This window comes from Monodon monoceros, unplaced genomic scaffold (assembly GCF_005190385.1).
Source record: "Monodon monoceros isolate NGI ecotype Baffin Bay Population unplaced genomic scaffold, NGI_Narwhal_1 Super_Scaffold_6, whole genome shotgun sequence".
NCBI classification, from domain to species: domain Eukaryota; kingdom Metazoa; phylum Chordata; class Mammalia; order Artiodactyla; family Monodontidae; genus Monodon; species Monodon monoceros.
In genome coordinates, this window is record NW_021703783.1 from 39,558,022 (window position 1) to 39,576,401 (window position 18,380).

Consider the following 18,380-nt stretch of genomic DNA (forward strand, 5'->3'; position numbering starts at 1 on the left):
ACTCCAGTAGCTTCGAGGGAGGAAAATGACATAATGGAAGCAGATTTTTTAGGGAAACGGATCTTTGGAGATGTGCCTGGTGGGCTGCGGACTGGTCTACAGGTGGGAGGCTATTGCAGTAGGACCTGAATTAGGTTGAAAATGGAAACTCTGAAGGAAGAAGAACTAGTGAGGCTGGTGACTGGTTGGGCAAGGACAGCAAAGGATGACGGGGCAAAGATGACTGAAGGTCCACGCTAGATGGCTGGAAAAACAATGGTCCCGATCACAGAATTAAGAAAGCCAAGTGGAGGACTCCGTCTTGGAAGCGAAAAGATGAGTGGTTTTAAATGCTTTAATTGTGAAGTTGTGACAGGCAGTTGTGGGGCTCAGAAGAGCAATCAGGGCTGATGATAGAAATCTGAAAATCACCCACATACAGATTATTTTGAGTAGATGAGATCCCTAAAAGGAGGAGTGATGCAGAGAGATTGCAGAAAACCAGCCCTTACAGAAGAAAAAGGTGGTAGGGGAAGAACCAGGATAGAACCAGGGTATCAGAAGAGAACCAGAATCGCTTAAGCCAAATGAAGGGGGGGGGGGGATGAAGATGTAAAGGGAGAAAGTACAGAAGTAGGAGAGGAGAAGTGAAGATTGAGAATGTGTTGGAGACCCATGATCGTTGAGGGAACCTGGAGAAGGCAGGAGGAAACAAAGGCAGAGGACTTAGCCTAGGGTGGCTTTACCTGTGAAGAGCCCAGGTGTGCACAGTCAGGTTACAAGAATTTGTCAGCATCCGCAGCGACGTCCTCTTGCAGCGTCCTCTGTCCTCTAATAGGGTGACCCAGGGTTGAGGATGAGTGTGCCTGTGGGGACCAAGGAGTCCCAAGTACTTGGACCAGCTATGGGTTCCAGGCATAATCGCATTCTGTGTGAGAAGAATACAAAAGAAGTTTAAGACACCACTCATGCCCCTAGGGATTTATATGGTGCAGTTAGACAATGACTGAGAGCCAAAGCCGGTGTGAATAAGATGTCTTGAACCCTGACTTTGTCATTTTCTAGCTGCGTAACTTTGGCCAAGCTCCGTTAGGACTCTGTGCCTCTTCTTCCTCATCTGTTAAAAGGGGATAATAATAATATCTACCTCATTGGTCGTTCTGGAGATTAAACGAGTTAATACAAGCAAGGTGCTTGGAACAATACCTGAAACATAGCAAGTATGTGATAAGTGCTAGCTAAGAGATCACGATAAAGCTGTAGGAGTTCACAAGGGAAAAATAATTCGTAAGGGCTGGAGCTGATGGGAAGATTCTTCGGAGGAGTAGGGATTTATGGGAGGCAGTTCAGGGACTGATAAGAGGAAAGGAATTTTAGGTTTGGGGGAAACAGTGGGAGTAAAGTCTTAGATCAGTAAAACCATTGGCATTTGCGTGCGGTTTACTTGAACCAGACTGTTCCTGTTAAGGAGTAGTGGGAGTCAGGCTGGGACAGGCAGAGGGGTAACTGATGTTTGTCAGAATAAAAGAAGTCTGGGTTGGGGGAGTCAGAGCTCTTTGTGTGTTTTTTCCTGGCCCTGTGACTTTGGGCACATTACCTCATCTCTTCAGACTGCAAGTTTCCTAATTCTTAAAATGAAGTGGACTGGATCTATAAAATCCCTCGCAGCTCTGGAATCGCATGCCTCACACATGAAAAGGATTTCTTCGACCCCATCGTCTGAGGAATGGTGTTTTGTGTGTGTGCGGCATGGAGCTGACTTGCGGTTCTGGCCTCGTCAGTGCCAGGCTGTAACCGAGTGAGCTGATCAGCCCATGTGGATACCACACACTGCCTTTCACAGCCATCATCACCACCGGAAAACTCTGGGCTCTCTGCGGGTGTATTTATGAAAAGAGCCCTTGGGTATTTCACTCCCAAATTATTTAGAGCTAACTCTACTACTGTTATCTTAAGGAGCCTCAAGTTTTATGGATGCTTGCCTCGGAGTGGACCCTGAGGGCTAAGTAGGAGGGAAAGAGCTGTGTTTAACCTTTAAAAACATGTCCCAGATTGTCTTTGTGAAGCTCATAAAACAAAAGGAAGAAGCAGCACCACGAGCGCGCCAGATGAACTGCGAGTGAAGCCCTAAAGCTTTCATGGGAAGAGTCACATTGCTTTGACATTAGGGAGCCCCCTGTTCCAAGGTGTGTATTTCAATAACCTAGGACTCTGTACACACATAAATGAAAATGGGCTTTTCAAATACCATGCTTAGAAGTCTTTGGCTCTAGTATGGCACTACTTCAGTTTCTCTGTTTAGAAAGGGATTTGGTTTGTGATTCATTTCTCACTTCCTGTCCTTCTGGCGTGAGCCCCGCTCAGGGGCCTTTCTGCTGTCGTTCACCCTGCAGTGCTGCAGGGCTGTTGCCTCAGAGGAAGGTCTCTAAGATTCCTCTCCCATTTGCTTTTCCTGTTGCTGAGTGGGAGGTATGTAGAGCCATAGCTGCCCTCTCCACGAAGAAAAGCGCTTTGTGTTTGTCCCTGGCACGAGCTTGGTCATCAGAGCAGGTACTTCTGGACTTTTATACTGGATGGATTTTACAAACCTTGGTGAATTGAAAAAGAACTTTAAACAGAAGAGCCAAAGCAAATAGAAGCATTTCTGGCTATATTTTTGTGCCTCCAAAGTTTTGAAGGGTTTAGTGTTTTCAGAAACTGAAATTTGAAGAGAGAGACAGTTTACCCTTGCGTTGTCCCTGGAAAAAGAGTGTTTCTTTAGGGAGCAGAGTTCTAGGAAAGGAAGATGACTTGAGCATATAAGGATTCCAAAGCTAATAGGTGCCTCTCGGTCATGTTAAACGTACCTTATTCATTTAGAATAGAAATTACTTGAGGGTATGGAATATATATATTTTTAATGTTGTCTATAAGAAAATCACTTTATTTTTTATTGAAGTATGGTTGCTATACAATATTATATAAGTTAACAGGTGTACAATATAGTGAGTCACAATTTTTAAAGGTTACGTTCCATTTATAGTTATTATAAAATATTGGCTATATTCCCCATGTTGTACAATATATCCTTGTAGCCTATTTTATACCTAATGGTTTGTACCTCTTAATCCCTTTATTGCCCCTCTCCTCCTTTCCTTTCCCCACTGGTAACCACCAGTTTGTTCTCTATATCTGTGTCTGCTTCTTTTTTGTTATATTCACTAGTTTTTGCTGTATTTTTTAGATTCCACATATAAGTGCTATCATACAGTATTTGTCTTTGTCTGACTTATTTCACTAAGCACAGAGGGTATGGAATATATCTTTGTAGCTGTACGTGGTTACTAACTGTGAGCTGCATCTAAGTCAATAATAAAAACTAGCAATTCAGGAGACTCCCATGTTTTGATCTCCTTGGCTGCTCATTCCCCTGAGGGGTGGTTATGGACATTGCCTCGTCCATTCATGCCACAGACTTTCTGAGGAGAAAAATAACCATGTCATGGGAGAAACTACGTGTTGCGAAGGTTGTGACTAAAGGTTGAGAGTGAGATGGTTTGGTCTGGCCTCTTTTTAGAGCAGCGATTGATTAATGCTGTCTGTGTTGCCGTTTCTTCCAGAGCTGACCTGTCCTGGACGCAGCATAACTAACGAAGCTGCTGCAGGATGAGAAGATGGCAGCGCGGCTGCTCGCACCACCAGGCCCTGATAGTTTCAAGCCTTTCACCCCTGAGTCACTGGCAAACATTGAGAGGCGCATTGCCGAGAGCAAGCTCAAGAAACCGCCGAAGGCCGATGGCAGCCATCGGGAAGATGATGAGGACAGCAAGCCCAAGCCAAACAGTGACCTGGAAGCAGGGAAGAGTTTGCCTTTCATCTATGGGGACATCCCCCAAGGCCTGGTTGCGGTTCCCCTGGAGGACTTTGACCCATACTATTTGACGCAGAAAGTGAGTTGGAGGAGATGGAGCAGCAGCTTCAGATACCCGGCTCCTAACAGGCTCAGGGGGGATGGGGGGAAAGAGCTGTGTCTTTGCCAGAGTTTGGATAAGTACTTAGCCTTTTGTTTCAGTTCCAGTTTACGGCGATTCTTCTTTGGTTTAATTGCTGCTAAGGATCATTTGTGGGTCTTGGCACTTTTCAGTCTGTTAATAAGACTTTTGGTTTTGGCTCCTTTTCCTGATTTGACAGTAGAAAAAGATTGATTTAAAAAAGTGGGGGGGGGGCTTCCCAGGTGGCACAGTGGTTGAGAGTCCACCTGCCGATGCAGGGGACGCGGGTTCGTGCCCCGGTCCGGGAAGATCCCACATGCCGCGGAGCGGCCTGGCCCATGATCCATGGCCGCTGAGCCTGCGCGTCCGGAGCCTGTGCTCCGCAACGGGAGAGGCCACAACAGTGAGAGGCCCGCGTACCGCAAAAGAAAAAAAAAAGGTGGGGGGGGGGACATAAATGGGACTGTTTTAATAGAGTACAAGAAAGATGGCATAGTGAGAGATGGCACAGCCCTGTAGAATCTTGTTCACACGTTCAGAATTCTATCTTTAAATATAAAGATGATGTTATTATCGCAGCATCAACAGAGCCTGTTGTTAATATAATGGAGATGATGGCTTTGTCTGCTTACCTAACCCCCTTTGTGACATTAGATCATAGCCTTTGGGGACAAGAATAGAATAGAGTAAACCAAACTGGGCCAATGAGGAGACCAGGTCTGTAGCCTTGTCACACAGTTGTCTGTATTCAGCGAATACTGACTCTTACATAGAGTCAATTCTGTTATTCCTGCTAGTAAGAAGCATGAGTGAAAGAAATACCAATCTTCATTTCGCCAAGAGTTTCAAATTTCCCTGACAAATGTTTGACCAAACCTTGGGTTTCTTTCTCACGATTATCTTTTGAAACTAGGCAACAGGTAATGAAGCAGAGCCCCCAGTTAATCCAGTGGCCAAGTAATTAGCCATTGAATACTGAAGACTGACATCAGATACCATTTTAGGGATCCCCCATTTGACAGATGTCATTTAAAGAATTAAATCCATAGGTGTTTCCAGATGAAGGGTAAAAAGGCTTTGTGTAATTATATATTAACAAATATAAAGCTTAACTAAACTGCCCTTATTAACAAAACTGTCTTATAAACTGCCGTTAACTAAATTGTCTTTTAGTCTTTCAGTTATGGAAGAAATTTCTGTTTCTTTGTCTTAATAATGGGACAGAAGTAAGACTTGAGGCGAATAGATCTCTTGATTTAGCTATAGTTGTGGAGGCATCTTAGGTCTGAATGGCAAAACTAGTTAAGACGTTGTCTACATAAAATGGCCCTTCACCCTTGTACTTCTGTTGCAGCTCAGAAGAGCTACGTAATAGGAAAAAGTAGAATCAGTAGCCTGTAACTTCCACTGGGAAATTTAGAATGTTTAAGGAACAAAACATGATATGATATAAAGAAAAGTAGACTAGAAGTAAGAAATCTTCACTCTACCATAATTCACCATGTTTATTATTTATAGTTTCCTTCCTTAGTATGTGTATTTTTCAAGCTACCACAAATAGTTCATGGGAAAAGAAAGTAGTAGGTAAAGAAAAAAAATCTCAGAACTAGTTCATGTCCTTGAGCAAGTCATTTCACCTCTCTGGGCCTAAATTTCTCATGTAGAAATTGAGAAGTTGGACAAGACTTCTAAGGACATTTTCAAATGCCAAATCCTGGGGCTAAGTAAGTTTCCATAAACTGTCATTGATTTCCTTACTTACTTATCCTTTTTTTAAAATCTAACTATTTAATCTGGGCCTTTGCTGAATGGGGGGTAGGTGGGTGAGGAAGGAGACAAGGTTTTAACTTTCTGGGTTAGTGAATAAGGGAACATGGAATCTTGCGCTGTTTTTAAAAAAATATTTCATTGATTGTAAAATTTTGAAATATTTTAAGATATATTTCCCTCCTCTTTCCTGCCCTTGCATCCTTAGTCTTAGTAGAGGTAAAGAGGTAAAAAGTAGAGGTAAAAAGAAATAACAAAACACAGAGTTTAGGTCGTGCCTGCTTAGATAAGCTTGGCCAACTGGTATAACTTTTTCAGAAAATACTCTTATGGCAATAAGCAGATAGGTAAAGCCCTTTGGACTCTGGCCTTTCAGGTGCCTGAAACCTCTTTGCTTTTATTTGAACTATTTGTTTTTCTAACTCAAATGCAAATTAAACTTCCTTTTCTTAAACCTAATATATGAAAAATGTAGAGAGCTCTTCATTGTCAGAGCCTAGTTTTCCTTTGCTTGCCTTTTTCCCTGCTTCCTGCCTTATAGACAGCCTCTTTCCATTCCCAATGCCTTAGATTTCAGTGATCCTAGCTTGGGAGTGAGGACCCAAAGAGAGTGGTCTCTGGCCCTAATGGGTACTCTTTTTTGGGTAGGCCAGCTGTTGATGGCAGTCCAGTAGGGGACTGGCTCTTCATGATAGAAAATCTGACTTCAGCCTTTGGCCTCACCACAAAGGTAAATAGTTTGTGGAAAGGATAACTTTAATTGTATTCTTCAAATTCTTTTTTTTTTTTTTTAAACTGAAATATACCACCATGCAGAAAAATTCATAAAACATAAATGCTTGGCTTAATGATTATTAAAAGCAAACAAACACCTATGACAAGAAAGAACATTAGTAGCACTTCAAGGTATTATTTGTGTTTTTAAATAAAGCGTTTTTCAATTGATTAAAGATAATGTGCTTGTTCAAGTTCACTTGCATATCTTCACTGGCATTACTAATATGTCTTACTAACCAGGCCTTTCACTGGGCCAAATTAGCGAGGTCTCCCCTACAAGGAAACACGCTGGGAATCAACCCACATATTGAAATATCCTGAGAGTAGAAAGGACTTTAAGAGGACATTCCCTTCCATTTGTTTTTTAAGGGCTGCCTTAAATAATTCTTGCAAAGTAGAATTTCTTTTCTTTGCTTAATGGTACAAGTGGGTTTCTTTATTTTTTCCTCATAGGTCTCGTTTTCTACCTGATTGATCATTTTTGTGACTCTCATAGAAACTGGTTTCTCATTTCCTTCTCTCTTTATTTTAGAGGGTGAAAGAGAACTAGTTCTCTGTTGTGGATTTCACACTGTCCAGGGACACAGGGTCATAAAACATGTGTATCACGTTTTCAAGATACCATTGTACCAGCTGGTGCTGGTTTGAGCTATCTATCCTAAGCTTCTTGGTGGTGTCCATATTGCATTTCACCTGACTTTCCCAGATGGTTCCCAGAACAGTCCAGATCATCCTCTCTTTGGCTTGTCTCAGAACTCCCAGTGCTACAACATTTTCCTTGCCTCTTGGTACTTTGTTCGAATGTCTCCATTCTTTGGCTTTCTTGTTTTTCGAGTGTCACCTGAAAAGAATTGAATTTACAGGACACTTAAACTTTTTAATTTATTTAATTTTTAAAATAGGTAATATATTTACATGGTTAAAAATTCAATAAAAGGTATTCAGTAAAAAAGGTATTGAGTAAAAGTCTCCCCTTTACACCTCTCTCTCCTCAGCCCACTTCCTGCCTCTCTGCCACAGGTAACCATTGTTAGTAGTATCTTCCAGAGTTTCTTTATACTGCATATGTACAACCAAAAACAAATAGGTATTTTAGGAACTTGAACTGTCCTGAATGCCTTTGCTCTTGGTTTTCTTTCTACTATTTTCTTAAGCCAATTGAAGTCTTAATTTTGTTATTTGTTTTCCCTTCTTTCATACTATGGAATCTTAAGTTTTATCAGGGTAAATTCTCGGTTCATTTCTCCCCTTCCACATGCTTTTTGGTAAATCAAATCAAGGACTTCTTCTCTATTGCTTGAAGTGTCTTTCTATCTTTACTACAAAATATACTCTCCAATGCTTAATAGTAACTTGTTGAATTTTAAATGGCCGTGTTTAGTCCTAAGAACTGTCTTAAGCGGGGCAGCAAGAAAGTCAGTGTATTAAGTTGAAAGAAGGCCTTCATTGTTGGCTCCTACCCTTTTTTCCTGTTTATTAAAACCAATAATTGTTATTGGTGTACTTTTTGTTCTGTGGATATGCCCTCCCATAAGAAAGCCCTATAAGCAAAAATCCAAATTACAGGATTGATTATGTTCCTTTAAATTGGGCACATACCTATTGCATTAAAAAATTACGTATGGTTTCCCAAAGTTCATTTTACCTTCAAGTTTTCATGTCTGCCTTTTCCTGCAAATTGGAGTCAACCTAGAATCAAAGAAAATTAGAATATGGTAGGCTTAGACATCATCTAGTTCAGCCTCCTCATTTTATAAATTGAATAAGGTGAAATGCTTTGTCAAAAGTATTTGCGAACACCTCCTAACTCTCAGTTTGTTACAACATATTTCTAGTTTTCCACTTTTCTAATTTTTCATTGATTGATCCTCAGCCTCGGTTGGCTCAGTCCTTCTGAAGTGAGGCATGCAGATGCGGAGAGAGAAAAAAACCCTGCTTTTTCATTCACATCCCTTATAATCCCTGTGGTTTAATAGCCCTTCTTAGGATGGGTCCTAAGAAATGCAGTGCTTCTGGGGGAAAGGATGGCATTTGTGTTAGCTCCAGTATTTTACCTTCTCAAGTGAAGGAACTCTGGGTAGTCTAGCAGCCTAGACAACTTGTTCCAGAGACACGGGCTCAGTATCGATACTGCTACCACTGTTCAGCTGGACATGTAATTTGGAGGGAATTTTACTTAACCTCTTCACATATTTTTGCTTTTTAAAGGAAGATTATTTCTTAGCCCCCGCCAACCCCCCAGCAGAATGATATAGTGAAAAGAGCACTTAACTGGGAATAGAAAAACCTCATTTTAGTTCTGCCATTGCCTCTTGTCTGCCCTTGGCCAAATCACTTAAATTCTCTGGGCTTCAAATTTCCTTATCTACAATATATGCAAGGTAAGAGTTGCGCTTATGTCTATATCTTTCTAATTGTATTTCACATATTATGCCTGTCACATATTATGTTTTATCTGTTGCAAACTATTCTGTTGCCCTGGTGTCGCCTGCCTTCTGGTCTCCATCCCCTTCTTCTGGAATATACTCTATGCTTTAACTTCACCTTTGGACACTTTACCACATTTGTCTAGGCCTAGCCCTGAGGCCTCTTCTTCCTTACAGCCTAACTTGATTGTTTACATTGGAACGGATTCCTCCTCCTGAATTTCTATAATACATTAAGATCCCAGCCCTGAGAAGTGGGTTTTAGTTGTAACTCAGGTTAGGTATGGCAGGGCACCCTGTGCCCAGCAATGTTTACAGTTTTTTCCTTACATCCCTAATATTAATGCCATCAGCTTCCTCAAATGAAGAACTCTTAAGTCACACACACACACACACATACACATACACACACACACGCGTGTGCCGCATGCATGCATGCCCGTGAACTTCTGGCAGAAAATCCTTGCAGAATCTAGTTTCACACACTTTCAGCAGTTGTGCAGAGTGGAGACAGGCTGTTAAAGGAGAATTTATGTTCATTAGGTATGATTTGAAGTATTGCTAATGAAGTGTTGAATTGCCTGTTGTTGCACAATAGGCCTAGATGCTGCTTTCTGTTTTGAGTGAAAACTAGATGTTTTAAAGCTAGATGTTTTATTTTGTTTAAAAAAAAACGTTTTGCAGCAATATAAAAAAGCAAAATGTTTCCATTGTTTTATTCACCAAATCAAATTGAGGCAAATGCTTGTGAGCAAATGGGAGGAAGGCCATTCTCAAGGTGGTGCTTTAAGGAAGTGTGTGGTATGGGGTTCTTTTCCATTCTCCAAGTATCATTATCTAGAGGAAGAGGAATTTAATTAAACAATCTTAAATCAGATTCCTCTTTTATAGCCTTAGCAATAGACCAGGAGCTGAGAAACCTTATTTCTGATCCCATTTCCACCTAATTGTAAATGATCTTGGGCACGTCACTTAACCATTCAGCATCTCAGTCTCCCTCATATAGAAAATTAAGATTATGCTAATAGCTAATATCCCACCTATTCTACAGTGTTGTTGTGAAGATTATATCTTGCCTACACTATACAAAACAAAACAGCCTGTTGTGCTAGCCCTCCTTCATTTTTCTCCATTATACACCTAGCATATATTTATTTGTTTACTGTTCATTCTCTTGTATGCTCATTAGCTGGAGCAGTGCGTGCCCTATAGTAAGTGTTCAATCCATATTTGTTGAATGAATGAGTCAATCTTATGAGATAATGCCTGTGGAAACACTGTGTACTTTTCTAAGTGCTTTGAACATGAAAGGTGACATTATGATTTTTTTTTTTTTTCTAATGAAAAGTTTTCCCATCTACCAAAATGAATGGAACTCTGGGGGAAAAACACTGATTATCAATATATCTTTTCCTTTCCTGAAGAATTAGTTTCCTTTAGGGGCTGAGGAATTAGATCAAGAAATGGGTTTCCTGGGGCTTCCCTGGTGGCGCAGTGGTTGAGAGTCCGCCTGCCGATGCAGGGGACACGGGTTCGTGCCCCGGTCCGGGAGGATCCCACATGCCGTGGAGCGGCTGGGCTCGTGAGCCATGGCCGCTGAGCCTGCGCGTCCGGAGCCTGTGCTCCGCAACGGGAGAGGCCACAACAGTGAGAGGCCCGCGTACAGGAAAAAAAAAAAAAAAAAAAAAGAAATGGGTTTCCTGACATTTTAGGGGATTTTCGGAGGGCTGAATTACTTTTGGTAAGTGCCACCAGTCTTAACTCTCCTCTTGTAGATCCTTAGAATTAGCAGGGACTTTATCAAGGACCATTAGGTAATAGCCTCTACCTAGTGCTCTTCTTGATTTATTGGTATCAAGTCTTTATTATACAAAGGATGTTATTTCCTGAATATTCGAAGTTGTTCTGTCATACCTACCTTTATTAAGTGTTTTGCTTCTTTCTCTCTGTGGGAGTTGTGTTACCCTCTCTGTATTAACCGACTCTAAAGGAAGTGAGAGAAGCTGACGTGGGGTATATACCAGTTTGGGTTGTCTCATATAAAATATGATCTATTTATTCAACAAATACTTCTTGAGTACTTCCTATGTGTGAGACCTTGGGGGTATTGGGCTCTCTTGGGGGGATCACAGATTAATAAAGTCCATTTTTGACCCTTACATAGCTTATAACATGGTAGTGTGTGGGGTGGTATCACTTTAGATAAGGGGGCCTCAGGAAGGGCCTTATTACTTCATAGTAGGCATAATATTTGGATTTTAGAAAAGAGAGATAGACTGAAACATTCTAGGCAGAAAGAACAATATAAACAAAGGCTCAGAAACAAGGGCATAGGACAATGTAAGAGAAAGCTAAATAGTCTAATTTGATTGGAATTTGGGGAGTTGGGTGATGAGTCTGGGAAGGGAGTGCTGGAGCCAAGTCATGGAGGACTTACAGTGTTAGACTGAGAAGCCTGGTCTTCACTTGATAAGCAATAGAGAACTACTGAAGCCGTTTTTTTTTAAAAAATAAATTTATTTATTTTTGGCTGCGTTGGGTCTTCGTTGGTGCGCGCGGGCTTTTCTCTAGTTGTGGCGAGCAGGGGCTACTCTTCGTTGCGGTGCGCGGGCTTCTCATTGTGGTGGCTTCTCGTTGCGGAGCACGGGCTGTAGGCACGCGGGCTCAGTAGCTGTGGCTCGTGGGCTGTAGCGTGCAGGCTTAGTAGTTGTGGCGCATGGGCTTAGTTGCTCCATGGCATGTGGGATCTTCCTGGACCAGGGCTCAAACCCGTGTCCCCTGTATTGGCAGGCGGATTCTCAACCACTGCGCCACCAGGGAAGCCCTACTGAAGGCTTTTGAATGGGAGTAAGGATATGTGATCAAAGTTGTGTTTTGAGGAGGTGAATATGGCAGTGATGTGTAGGATAAACCAGAGGGAAAGAGAACTGGGACAGAGCGACCGGCTATGAAGTTAGTGAGGGTCTGAACTGGGGTGGTGGAAGTGAAAAGTAAGGGGAATAGGTGAAGTCAGAAGTGATGTAGAGATAAATTGATAGGAATTTGTGATTGACTGTAGAAGCTTAAGGAAAGAGTTGAGCATTCAGTCCTTCATTTGATAATTGGATCAATTGTTATTGTCTTCTTTATACCCAGGTTCTGTTCCATACCCTTGGGAACAAAGCAGGCAAGCTCTATATACCACTCCTGGAAGTCAGTTTTTGTTGGGGAGACAGATAATAGACAAGTAAAGAAATAAAATTACTACAGATAACCATAGGTACATTAATGAATTTAATATAGTCCAGGTACCTTAAAGATTGTGGCGCTGTAGCTTGGTACAGAGACCCAAACGTGGAGAATGCAGAAGAGTCAAAGGCTACATGCTCTCTTAAATATTCAGTGTCTTAAGTATGCTTTTAGCAAGTACTAAGTTATAATCTTTAAAAGGACCCATACCACAGGTATTCTGAGTTCTTTAAAAGCCAGTATTGTCACTCCACTGAGTTTACCAATGTTAGATTTTTACATAGGCAGGAGATCAATACATTTCAACATTAGTGTGAGCTACAGGGGCACCTGTAGATAAACCTAGCATTTTCCCCAGAAAAGAACCTCAGGTCTTCTGTAGTCCTTGTACAAGTCCTAATTTGCAATTCCAAGGTTCTGAGCCACATAGCGTATATGAGACAACTTTTACCTGAATTCTTTTTTTTTTTTTTTTTTTTTTTCTGTACGCGGGCCTCTCACTGTTGTGGCCTCTCCCGCTGCGGAGCACAGGCTCCAGACGCGCAGGCTCAGCGGCCATGGCTCACGGGCCCAGCCGCTCCGCGGCATGTGGGATCTTCCTGGACCGGGGCACGAACCCGTGTCCCCTGCATCGGCAGGCGAACTCTCAACCACTGCGCCACCAGGGAAGCCCTTACCTGAATTCTTGGGTGTGTATTATTAGCTAATCACCTGAGCCATAACATTACGCTGACTGGTAATTTTAGGAATTAATCTCTGATGGTTTCTCCAGGGTGTAGTTTATGAAATCTTTTTATTCTATTAAGAATTAACCTGTTGGGGAATTCCCTGGTGGCGCAGTGGTTAAGAATCTGCCTGACAATGCAGGGGACACGGGTTCGAGCCCTGGTCCAGGAGGATCCCACATGCCGAGGAGCAACTAAGCCTGTGAGCCACAGCTACTGAAGCCTGCATGCCTAGAGCCCGTGCTCTGCAACAAGAGAAGCCACTGCAATGAGAAGCCCACGCACCTCAACGAAGAGTAGCCCCCGCTCACCGCAACTAGAGAAAGCCCACATGCAGCAACAAAGACCCAATGCAGCCAAAAATTAAATAAGTTTATTTAAAAAAAAAAGAATTAACCTGTTGAATGGGATATTTAATAATGACCGTATAAATGTTGGAGGATTCTCCAGGTTACAGAGATATTGATCATCTTCTCACTATAATTAGCCATATTTTAAATCCATTCTTAGTAAAAGAGAGTAAGACTGTGACATCATTATACAGGGATTGACTGATTCCAAATTCACATGAGTTGTAAATTCTTTATATATAATCCTATTTGACACAATTCAAAGATTAGGATTTCCCCATTGTATGGCATTTTCTGTCAACTGATTCTAGCAAAATTTTTGATACCTGCTCTGAAAAGGCACTCCTGTTCCAGACACTTTGAGTCTACAAAGTTTGGCCTATGGAATGAAGTCTGAATAAAATATTCCTCCCATTTCAGAGGATAAGGTACCCAACCCATCTGCTGTTCAATGTCAATCCCTCTCCCTGTGCCTTTGAGCCCATCCATGCCTCCCAACTTTCTCTAGCACTTCACTCTCTCAGTTATCCCCTCTCTTTTCTGTACTTTCTATCTTTCCCTTTCACAGTGGTTCTTCCCCTCAGCCTATAAACATACTAAAAGCCTCTCCCATCTTAATGAGCCCAGACTTGACCCTATATCTCCAGCAGGTATAATCTCTCTTCTCATGCCGTTGAGGCTTTTAAAGAGTAGCCGTTGCTCACCCTCACCACCTACACATCTCCCACCCACTCCTCCATCCTTGCAGCTGACTCTGCATCCTCCCCGCTCTACTGGCATTCTCAATATAAGATCCTCCAGGATCTCAAATTGCCAAATCTAATGGACATTTTTTCAGTTCTTATCTCACTGAACCTCTCTGCTGTATTTGACACTGTTTATTACTCCCTGATTCTTGCAGTTCTTCACTTCCTTGGCCTAATTCTCTTTCCATCTTGGACTGTTCCTTCTCTTTCCTTCATTTCTTCCACCTTTCCTTTAAATGTTGACATTCCCACAGGTTCAGTCCTTGGCCTGTGTTCCTCTCATTTGGCAAATTCTCCCTGGCTGATCTTATCCATTCTCTCACGACTCTTGAATCTGTATCTCCAGCCTAGAGCACTCCTTAAATATTCAGTGTCTCACCAGGCATCTCTATCTGGACTTCCCATAGGTAACTCGGTGTATTCAAAATTGGACTCGTTTTCTCCCCTCAAACCTACTTACTTCATCTGCTACTTTAGTTGAGGATACCACCCAAATTCTAGGTATCATTATTGACTCTCCAATTTTCTGCAGTCCTTGAGGATCACTTAGGAAGCTGTCAGTGAATGTTGCACATTTTTACAAGTAAGAAAAAATTGTGGCTCAGAAATGTTAATTTGCTGTTGAAATTCCCTCACCTAGTGTGTGGTAAAGCCGGGTTTCAGTATCCGGGATATGTGAATTTAATACTCATGGTCTTTCTACCATATCATGCTGTCTCTATAGAGAGTATATTGCAGGATGATTTTGGGGTTTTGTTTTTTACTATCATTTTTAGATAATTTCTGTCATTTTGCACTGCCTCAATATGAATATAGTATGGGTTTTTTTAAGTTCATTTGTTGCATATCATATCTTCAGCATGGTATCTAAGATGTAGAAAAGATGAAAAGACTTTTCAAACTAAAGTTAATAAATTTTTACGGGTGGATGAGCTAAAGAGTGGAAAAGGTCGATTAGACATCTAGCATAAAGTTGGATATAGTTATAAGTTAGTTGATTTTAGCTGCATCATTGCCTCATGACTAAGAGATTCATTCATACATTCAACAAATATGTATGAACTGTCTACCTTGTACCAGATGGGCATCATATTACATCTTCTGCTTGCTAAGCTAAGAAAGTCACAGTAGTTGGAGATATATCCCTGCCTTTAAGGATCTCAGGGTCCAGTGAGAGTTACTGATGTATAAACAGAATGACAATACTATGTTAAGTGCTCTAACAGAAGTGTTGTGGGAACACACAGGAAGGAAGGATAATTCTGTTTGAGAGAGTTGAATGGAGAGGAGGTGACATTTGAGCTGTACCTTGAAGTATTAAAGTATGGTTAAAAAACATTTCATCTGTTAAAGAGAAGAAAGAGTAGTTTGGGTATAAAGAACAGTACATGAAAAGACAGAGAGGCGTGCAAAACGTTGAAGTGTTTAAAACCGTGAGTCTCATTGTGACTGGAGCCTGGGGCTTGGTTTGGTAAGAAGGGAGATAAAGGAGAGAGGCAGGTTGGATCCCACTGTGTGCATTCAGCAGTTTTTTGGTTTTTTTTTTCTCCTGCTTCCAGAGTCCTCAGGTCTGCAGTAACCTCTGGGGCCCATTTTGAGCCAGTGCAGCTGTACTGTAGTGACTTTGGACTCTTGGACTCGCTTATGCACAAGTGTCCTACTGGTTTATGTCACGTGTGTGAATACTAAGTAACTTGAATATTACCCCTTAGTCCCCTCCTGCCACCCCACCTGAGGTGCCGAGTTGCAGAAGGAAGAGCAGCATCTGTGTGGCAGCAGCAGCGTTATCGTGATCGCATTTGTTGAGTCCTTCTTCTGTGCCAGGCACTGTAGTAAGGACTTTTCGTGAATTTTCACTTAATCCTCATAATCTGATAAGGTAGGTGCTGTCAGTCATTATCACTATTGTATCAATAAGAAAACTTAGCCTTAGCAGCCGAAGTTGGTTGCCTAAAATCATGACAGCTAATAAGCAATGGAGCTGGGCCTTGAATCCAGGTCTTTGTGGCTCAACGCCTCTAAGAGAAAGGAGAGTGAGAATAAATTCTAGAATATGAGTACAGTGAAGAGAGGCATTTACGTAATAAACCTGCTTTCTGCCTTTTGCTTTACCCCCAGAGCAGCTGCAGGCTGGGTACCCCCGAGAGGGGAAGGGGGAAGGAGATCAAAAGCAAACTCATACTGAAGGGCAGTGAGGAGGGGTGGCCACGTAGGAGGTTCAGAGCCGCCCTGCCTTGGGGAGCAGCATATGCTGTTTCAGAGCTGACGCAGCTGCTGTTCTGCCAGGTGTGGCTTCCTGTGACCAGGATGTGGGCAGGAAGGGGGTGTCAGCTGCTCCAAATGTGGGTTGAAGGGCATGGGGTTACAAGGTCAAACCAAATGAGGAAGTGTATGCAGAAGCAGTGGGAAACAGCAAAGCCACAGACAGATGGGGTGCTAGCATTACCTGCATGGAGCTTAGTTTGGGAAAATACCGTAAATAACTGCTGTGAACTCTGCGGCATGTGCAAGGGCTTTTTTTTTTTTTGCCAGAGTTAAAGGTATTAAGTAAAAAAGATTTCTTCATTGGTCTGAGGTTTGGACCAGATGACCTGGTGTGCTGAAAAGAGTTCAGGACTCTGAGGAACCCTTCTATTCCTGTTCCCACCTCTGTGGTCTCAGCTTGGGCAGAGCGCTCTGTGCTTGCTTTCTTATCTGTAAAGTGAGGAGTTAGGCTTGATAAGTAGTTTTGAAGCTTTTTCAAAATTGCAGTATTGTGTGATAGTTAAGTGTAGGCTTTGGGGCTTCCCTGGTGGCGCAGTGGTTAACAATCCGCCACCGCGGAACGTGCAGGCAACACGGGTTCGAGCCCTGGTCCGGGAAGATCCCACATGCCGCGGAGCAGCTAAGCCCGTGCGCCACAACTACTGAGCCCACGTTCTAGAGCCCGCGAGCCACAACTACTGAAGCCTGTGCGCCTGGAGCCCGTGCTCCGCAACAAGAGAAGCCCCCGCTCGCCGCAACTAGAGGAAGCCTGTGCGCAGCAACGAAGACCCAACGCAGTCAAATATAAGATAAATAAAATAAAAATATTTATAAAGGAAAAAGGAATAGGCTTTGGAGTTAGACTGCCTTGGTTCAGTTCTAAGTTTTACCAGTAAACAACTGTGGTCTTGCTACAATTTCATCATCTATAAAATGTCCCTACCTCATCAAGTGGTGGCTGTGAGACGGACAGGTATTGTATAAGGCATCTCAGTAGGCTGCCTGCGCATAGTACCTGCTTAATCCATGCTAAATGTTATTATCTCTTCAAACAGACTCATAGGTATAATTATTAATGAACGAAAGGAATATAAATGTGGGATTTGGAGGTCTCTCTTGCTCACTCCTCAGTGTAGTGGAATAGAGACCTGGAAGATGAGGGCTCTAAATAGATAGTTCAAACAGAAGTATGAGCCTAAATGAAAAAAGAACTTGCCTGTGTCCTGCTTTTTAGTTCAGTATTTCTAAGCTGGGCACCAGGACACAGGCACTCTGGGAATTCAGGCCAGTTGTGCCTTTGCTGGAGCCTTTCCTGGGACACACTGGGACTATAATTGTAATTTTACTTGAGGGACCCACTGAGCAGATTAGCATTCAGAAAGGCATCAGGACTCCTTTTCAACAGGGTGTAGGTCATTTTGACAGTGCAGGTCATTTATTTCTGAACAGCTTCCTAGTCTGAGGTAGAATCTGTTTAGATTTAGCATTAAGTTTTTTCTATATTAAAACAGGGAAAACTTGAAAGGACATTTATTTGTTGCCTGCTGTATTGGCTGTATAGCCACTTAGAAGCGAATGCCAAAAACTGTAGCCATTGACTAGTGGACAACTGGCTACCGCTTTTATCACTGTTATAGCTGTTTCTCAGATCAGCTATATTTGTATTGTTATTGGGTAGAAGAGTGCTTCTCTGTGCATGCACACTCTGAAACCAATAGGCAGAGAGGATTTGCCCCCGTAGAAGGTACCAGAATTAAGAATTTATAGTTAGGCAGGAAAGAGCTAAGAACTGTTGTAAGTCAAATTAGCTAGTTGCCTGGTTCAGAAGAGGTGACGTATGTCTGGGAGAAAAAGGTACATATATATATATTAGGTTTAGCAGGCAAGAATTTAAGGCTAGAAGTCAGCTAAAAATGAGAGGGTCAGGCAATTCCAGAAGTCAAAACATTTAGGATCTAGGGTCCAAACCCTGGAGAGATGGTCATAAATCAGTGTCGATAACAGTTATAGCCGGATGGAGCCAAAGGATATTGGCTCCCAACTGCCCCCTTGTAGATTAGCTCAATCCCTGAGCCCCTAGGTGTTCATTATAGCCAGAAGGTCATCAGATGCCTGCGGGTTACCTTCGCCCCAACTGAAATGATGACCTCTCAGGGGAGGGAGAACT

At 42.3% G+C, this 18,380-nt stretch overlaps 1 protein-coding gene across 1 annotated transcript in view; it reads left to right on the forward strand.

The window, feature by feature from the left end:
• Positions 1-18,380, forward strand: part of SCN8A (sodium voltage-gated channel alpha subunit 8) — a 171,902-nt gene that overhangs the window by 54,529 nt on the left and 98,993 nt on the right. The window contains exon 2 of the mRNA XM_029204589.1: positions 3,579-3,908. Within this exon, the coding sequence (XP_029060422.1) occupies positions 3,633-3,908 (276 nt within the window). The 5' untranslated portion in view covers positions 3,579-3,632. The remainder of the gene's footprint in view (positions 1-3,578; positions 3,909-18,380) is intronic.